Raw genomic sequence first — 7,943 nt, forward strand, 5'->3', positions numbered from 1 at the left:
AAACTGTTCTTACCTCAACCCAAGAGTTTTCTTATCTTTTCCCTCTGATCCTCTCCCCTATCCCACTGTGGGAGGGAGGAGTGAGTGAGCATGGTGCTTTGGTGTTGGTTGGGCTAAACCACGACAAACAGAAATCAAAGAACATTAATAAATATATGAAATAAGCACCTAATTCTCCCCAGGCAAACAGAACTTGCACAAATTAATTGGTAAAAATGATGTATATAATTTGTAACATTATACTAAAGTAAAACATAGACTAGTGATAAAAAAATGTGTAAGCTGGCCAAGACTACCTACAAATTTTAAAAAATTGCTCAAGGTCGGGAAATTTTAATAGGGAGTTATAACTTACCAGCTTCTAAAGTGACTTGACAGAAGTCTTGAGAGACAGAAGACTGAAGTTTGCATATATACTGCTCTGACAGTTCAACTGAAACAAGATATCTAAAGATGCACAGACAGTAAAACCAGACAAAGTGCAAAAAGGAATCTGTAAACTATCAAAGAAAATATTACAATTGGCTTTACCTTAGCTTTTTTATCAATTTAGATTCTCCAGTTGGGTGGTTTTATACATTCAGAATAAAAACTATCATGCAAAAAGACACTTCTAAGGTTTTCCAGTCCCCAAGTGACGTGAACTTTTACTTTAAATCAACAATCCAGCACTTACAGACAAATAAATAGAGAAGGAAAAGTTAGCAGATGGACACCTGAGGGATATTAAGCATATGCTGTCCTCACATATTCAAGTGTGTGTTTGCTATGCTTTTTCTAGAAATATCTTCATATAATCTTTTAAAGCAATATTAATTGTGCTTTCTAGCCACCATGAAAAACAAATACCATGATAAAAAACAAGACATTGAAGAACAGGGATTGCAAAACAGTCTACCCAGAAGACTACCATTTTAACATTATTTCTTCCCAGTGTCTCATGCTTGCCATGCAATTATCACAATTAACTCCACATTCCTTGGAAAAAGCTATCAGTACATAAATGTAAAAAAAACCATCAATTCTTAATGTATGAATTGCCACCTCCTTGCAAAAGGATGGCTACTTCTGGCATTTTTTGCAGAAAAGCTTCAACGTCGTTTGCCAAACCAGTCCTTTTCTCTTCCATCAGCATGTGCAGTCAACTACTGCCTCGGTCACAGAGTCCAGTGTTTTCTTTGAGTTTTATTTTAGGAGAGGAGGCACAAACTCAGAGAAAAGAGCTGTAAGTCCTGCAGTTTCAAATTCCTTTTGTAGCTCATCCAGTGTTGAATATTCTTTGACTTCAAACGTCTGAAACCTACATTGTAAAAGGGAAACTCATGAATATGCCTAGATTTGTCAGAATGTAATTATCGATTCTCTTACTTTTCTATCCACAACAGTACTAAATTATACCTTTTATGCTGTGACTGTACTGTCGTCTCACACAGTACACTAATCATTTTCTCTTTGCATTTCTTTCCGCTTGAGTCCACATCCACCTTAGAAGTTTTCTGAAGAATCAAGTACTCCTAAACGACAAAAAAGAACAAAATATTAAATGTCATCCAGTATCTTCGAAGTTTAGCAAAATGCAAAAACCTATACAAACATACAGGTATTTTTCAGAACATAGCAATCAAACTTTTAAACTGTCCATCCCAAAACGTGCAGGACTGTTTCTATTCATCAGCTTGAAGTTAAGCGTAGTCTTTACTGATCTGGGGAATGTGAGTTTGAAAAGCCAAAACATTCTCCTCCAATATCACCACAAAAAACTGCCTAATGCAGTGGGACTTGATAAGTACAGACAAGAAGTTCAAAGCCCAGACGTGTGCTAGGAGCACCATGTGGTCTATGTCAAGGAAAGAGATGGTAGTGAGCTAGAAATACGTCTGTTATTAATTTCTCACCATAAATTTCCTGTTTTCTGGAGCATTTGGGTAATACAGAAGACTGAACCTGGGCATATTACAGTCAGGAAACACAGGGAATACAGGGGTATAATTACAGTGGGAAGCAAAGCAATACAGGCCACAGGTCTACAGGTATCACTTTTTTCTTTCTCACAGAATACCTTGTTTTTCTTAAATACAGAATAAAGTTGCTGGGCCTTCCTACTCTCCTAATGATCAATCTGCTTCCAAAATTGTTAATCTTAGAAAAACACACACAAAATATTCAGACACATAGGTTTCAGTGGTAAATCAATAGAACTAGTCAACATTCATTGTTCCTGCACCTTAATGTTGCTCCTGTCACCCTGAAGAAGAATCAATATTATCTTGCCCATGAACATCAGTCTTCCAGTCAGCCTTAGATCTGAAGCCCATTTTTCCACAGTTTTGACGTATTTTGCCTTTGCTCTCATGTGATCTAAATGCAAAAGGAGCATCCAGATACCATCCTCTGTGCCTGTTCCTTGTGACAAAGTAGTTTTCTCCTTGCAAACTGTTGCTGATTGCTTAATGACACATTTAAGATGCTGCTGTATCCAAAGGATCAGATCGTGTACCATGGGTTCAGAAAGATGCTGCTTGGCTTGTTCAAGTAATTTATCTTTCAGGTCCTTACACTGGGCCCTTGTAAGCTGGTCTGAGTTAACAGAAATATCTGGTAGAGTTGATGGATAATTGACTGGTAAGTGAAATAACAGCTTTAAAAGCACATCTGTATCCAGCAGTTCTTTCACGCTGATTTTAATTCTAAATGTGATTCCATGAGTCTCTGGAAAGTATAAAAAAATAAACATTAATACTTTGCTTGTAGTTGAAATACATATGAACTATAAAGTCATGTTATTTTCTTTAACAATTCAACTCAAATGACTGCCCAAACAAGGGGTGTGGGGTTTTCTGCAGGATGGAGGGGTTGTAACCAATGGCTCAGGCTACACTTGCAGGGACTCCTGAAATGAAACACTTCCATATCATACTACAAGAAAAGTTATTAACACATTCTAAAAAGCATTCACACCTTTTGGCTCTTTCAAAGTCTAGACAAGCCAGTAATAAAGAATGTCTCTCTCAGAAATACATAAGTCAGCTTCTACAGCTCAACAGCAGCAGCAAGGACATCTGAAAATAGAGTCTTCTCTGGACGGACTCAGTGCTGCCCTAACTTGGCTCTTCTCACATCAATACCAGCACAAGGCAAATAGACTTGCACTGGGTACTTTTTAAGACAACCGTTCAGAGGCAGTTCCACACTAAAGAGAGACCTGGAAACCAAAAAAATGTCAGATTCTTCGTCCCCTACAGCTTTCAAGCAAATACACCTAATTCTTTTCCGAGAACTTCTCCACATTTACAATGCTTGGATTGACATAATGAAAATATCTCTGTTGTACATCTGACCCTAGCTACTACACATACATACACAAATATATTTGCATACACTTATATAAATACATGTGTATATATCTGCACATCTACTCCAAACCTGTTGTTGGTCTACTTCAGAACAGAATTATTTTCAGGGTGAAAAGGATACACAGAGTACGTAGCAGGAAGGGCAAAAGACCACATCCACCTGACAAATCACAATATCAAAGATGCTGAATATGAAAATTATATACAGTAAATCCTGCAATAAAACCTCCTTGACTAAAACACATTTTCAGAAAAACAATACAAAACTTCATGAAGTTAAAAGCAGGGACAAAGACCTAACCTACTTTTGCTCCTCTGCCATGAAGAAAGTGGGTATCGGATAAAAGATGATCTTCTTCAGATGTTCTCTGCTTCAGCCCTTTGATGCATTCTAAACACTTCACCCCTTCTCTTTAAAAAATTGCTAAAATGTCAGGTTGATTCATCCTATGAGGGCAGGAGAAGCCAGATTTGAAAGGCAGATTAGAGCAGAGCTGAGTTTCAGAGGAGCTCTTTTGAAGTGACTTGCCTTCTTCTCCCCCTACCTTATCTTACCTTCCTTTACATGACAGTCAGCTGAATTATGTTTGATTAGTACTGCCGACGCCGCTAACCAACCTCCGTGCTCTCTATGATTTTACATTTGAACCCTGCTAAATAAGTGAAAGAACCTAAAAGTGACTTGGACAGACAGATGCATTTGAGAGAGCTTAGCCAAGGGCTTGTTTCCAACCTCTTTCCTGGGTTATACAAAGAACTCTTTAGGTCTGACCAGTCACAAGAAAATACAAGTAAACCCTCCAAGCCCAAAAATCAACCTCCAGCATGGCTATAAAGAAGTCTCCAAACATCTACAAAGCATCGCCATCCAAACAAAGTAAAATCCAGTGCTGAAAGTAGTGGACACAAATCCAATGAATTAAATGAAATTACACCCAAGCATGCCCATACTTACAAGCCCTATGTGTCAAAGCCTTGCTCTCTGCCAATAGGAGTCGGTCTCCAGCCTTCCAAGATCCTATGAAAGGTTCCAGACTACTTTTAAGGCAAGTTTATTCCTCAGAAATGCGCCAGACTTGGAAAGGACTCCAGGCTCCACAGCATCCATCTGATAGCATGGGGCCCTCAACTCACAGGCAGCAGCAATGCAGGAGGACCTCAAGCCTTCCCATTCCAATCCATATTCTGCTGTTGCAACAAACGCTCCTTACTGGGCACCAGCAACGATAGCTCCCCTGCCATCACACTAGGCTCAGTACACATAACCACACTCACAAGGAGACTGCACTGCACTCCTGGGAGCCCCAGCACCCTCTTGGCCACCACTGGGTTTCCATGCACACCTGAGCATCGCACCGCACCCAGACAGTGCCTGCTGACCCACATCCTTCCCACTGCCCCTCACACAGGGCTGCCCCACCAGGTACACTGCCAGCACATGCATCTGGCTGAACAGTATTCATGTTATTATATTCCTGCCTGGGAATCGCTTCATTTCAAAGTATGTTACCAATAGATTTTAAAATGCACAGCCTATAAACGCGCTGAAGAATATACTACCCTATTGCCACCTTAATTGCAGTGACAGAACAACATGTTACCTTTCTGCTAATCCTCCTAGGATTTTTTCACTAGCTTGTCATAACAGATCTCACCAAGTCAGAAGTAACTGAGGGATAAACAGACAGGCCGAGCTTGCCCCTTCGGCAAGAGCCTCCTGCTGCAGTGATCACACTCTTAAGCCTGCAACAATCTCACACCTTTCCCTGTGATGATGAACTAATCCGAAGGCAGCAGCGCAGCCTCGCACCCCAAGGTGTATCACCCTGAGCCGTCGCGCGAAGCCCAGCCGCGCTCATTTACATCTGCTTCAGACTCACTGTTCAAAAGGAGGAGCGGTTCGAAACGGCTGTGGGGGCTACAGCGTCTAAAGTTTATTTAAACATCCCAGCGTCCATTTGCTGCACCGGCGCTGCAGACGCTGGCAGAACAAAGAGGGAAGCAGCACCGCTCTGCGTAACGGGCTCCGAAGAAGTATTTCCTTTGTTTGCGCACGCCACAAGGTCTGAGTTGTCCTCACAGCAAAACCGCGATTATTTCTGGAATAAAAGCTGGGGTATGACCGTTCTGGTGGCATTTAATGTGCTAAGAAGACTAAACTCAACACATTTTAACTCATTTTCCCCCGTAGCTGCACGCTTATCAGTATATTTAGCTCTAGCATACTTCAGATTTTTTCTTCTGTTCCACATCAACCAGACAGATATCCCCCTCCTCTCCTGCCCAAAGGCACTTTACGCAACACATGCGCTCTATTTTTACATTCAGAAAATGGCACCTACTACCGTACAAGAATATATAAATGTATTTTTATAGCAAGCTTGGTGAGCAAACTAAAAGAGAACAAATTAACAAGTAAATTATGGATTTCTATCTGTAACGCTCATCTGTGTAAATAGATACGTAAGGTAAAAAAGACATGCTGTAATTAGTTCATTTAAATTCACCGACACATTGGTTTTGATAAAAACATATTTTACATTCTGAATACCTCATTGTTAAATTCCAGAAAGCCAAAGTTTTTAGCATACCAAGAGATACGCAAAAGCATTTTCTTACTTTCCTCAAAACCGTAAGTCCCCGATGGCCTCCTTTTTGATCCTGTGAATCTACACAAATTACTCTTAATGTGTTAGAGATAGCGTAACGTAACAGTCCTACTGGAAGTTACCCCTGTGCACCATTTGTCGATGACAATTTACATGGTTTGAAGAGATAAAGTCAACACAAGCCAATGAATACAGCAAAAGTTACCTGAGTACAAACCAAAGGATTCTGTAGCTCCAAAGTAAAAGAGAAGCAAATTCCCAAAGGAAGAAAACTACCAATACTCATTGTTGGAAATAATCTTTTCAAATGCAGTAGGAAGCTACGGAAATCAACCAGATGTGCACGATCCTCACACACCATGAACACAGCCTGCCTAAAGGCCCTGCAAGGCCACGTAACAATAATAGAAATGTAATGGCCTGTTCCTGCTGTGCACTCGTGGCCCTTCACTTTACATTCCAGGAAGGTTCCTGAGCCTTCCCCAACCTGGTAACTTACAAACACACCACCATTTTTCTGCATATGAGGCACAGAGAAGGATGTGTGTATAGTTCTCTACCATATCTGGAGGAGCAGAGGTGCATATGCAATGTTCAGATACGTTCACGTTTTTAAATAAACATCTGCAAAGCCTGGATACTGCGTTTTCAAAATATGCCTGATGTAACAGTTCTGAACTTTTTGACTTTAAGAAAATTAAACTCAGCCAAAGCATTTCATCCGTCGTACTTGAAAAATACATCTCTAAATATCAATCAAAAAAAATGACATGGCAGAACTGCCTGCCTGCGCTGGAGCAAGAGGTGTGTCACGCAGATCTAGACACAGAACAACTCTGCATTTCGATTACTCCAGTCAATTGTGCTCCACGCAGGCACCAACGTCCTCATCCCTCTGAGGCTGTCTACACACAAAGTCCTCTTTTCAAGTAACCGCTTGTTCTCTGCAAATCTATTTCAACAGCTATTTTCAAACAGGAGTCCGAGCTTTATTCAACTAATTCAATTCAGCCCTTGGTAACTTTTTAACTAAAGGGAGTCACTCAAGTGCAGCCACATGTAATTTCACTCCAAAACAGCAAGTTATTCTCAAAGAATCACAGAACCGCTGAGGTTGCAGGGACCTCTGGAGGTCACCTTGTCCACCCACGGCAGGGTGCCCAGGGAAACGTCCAGATGGCTTTTGAGTATCTCCAACAATGCAGGCTCTACAACTTCTCTGGGCAAACTGTTCCAGTGCTCAGTCACCCTCGTTATCAATCCCAGTTCTTCTGGCCTGTATACACACACAGAACCTGAACACGGGCCACTGGATCCATTTTTAACAGCGTTCTCCAGGACTTTACTGCAGCCCACCCAGCAGGAAGCTGCTTGCTGGGGAGCTGGGCAGCACACTGCAGCAGGACACCAGGGAGCAGTAAGCGAAACAGAATATATGCATACTCTGTGTGTGTATATATATAATCTCCAACAAATACATAGAATTGTCACATCTGTGGAAGGCGCTAAGCAAAATTTACTTATGCTCTGGATCTGAATAGCCATGGACCTCTTGAATGGCTCACCTGATACTTTCTTTAAGCCCAATACTAACTGCTGTTGTTCGCTGAACTCCTGAGATTTATTCTCCCTTGCTGAAGGGGCATCTTCACAGCACTGTGACAGTGCAGACTGATAGAAGGAATCTCTTAAAATTATCTTCTGATCAGCGGCCACCACGGCTGGTGCAGAAAATGCGGAGTAAAGGTGTCTACAGTTACTGCATTCCTAGCCTACAGCATCCAGCAGCTGACAGCAGCACTACAAATCTTCTCACCTTCCTACCTACAGCAAACGTGAAGGATCAGCCTTAGTACCCTGTAACACCTACAGCCACATGCATATTGCTGAAGCCAAATTACATTCAGCACATCCTACAGCCCAGGTTATTACCTTATCCCCAGAAAAGGACAGAGACGAGCCAAGGCTTCTCACGTACAGC

The 7,943-nt window shown here is 41.3% G+C and overlaps 1 protein-coding gene across 1 annotated transcript; it reads right to left on the reverse strand.

The window, feature by feature from the left end:
* Nucleotides 1-939: 939 nt before the first annotated feature.
* RWDD3 (RWD domain containing 3) lies at nucleotides 940-7,683 on the reverse strand (the record flags this gene model as incomplete). Its single annotated transcript, XM_010178541.1, has 4 exons — nucleotides 940-1,300; nucleotides 1,399-1,514; nucleotides 2,225-2,709; nucleotides 7,528-7,683. Coding segments are annotated over 4 exons (872 nt in total), but the record flags the coding sequence as incomplete, so codon positions are not given.
* Nucleotides 7,684-7,943: the final 260 nt, after the last annotated feature.

Source organism: Mesitornis unicolor, unplaced genomic scaffold, assembly GCF_000695765.1.
Source record: "Mesitornis unicolor isolate BGI_N332 unplaced genomic scaffold, ASM69576v1 Scaffold41650, whole genome shotgun sequence".
Classification (NCBI taxonomy): Eukaryota; Metazoa; Chordata; class Aves; order Mesitornithiformes; family Mesitornithidae; genus Mesitornis; species Mesitornis unicolor.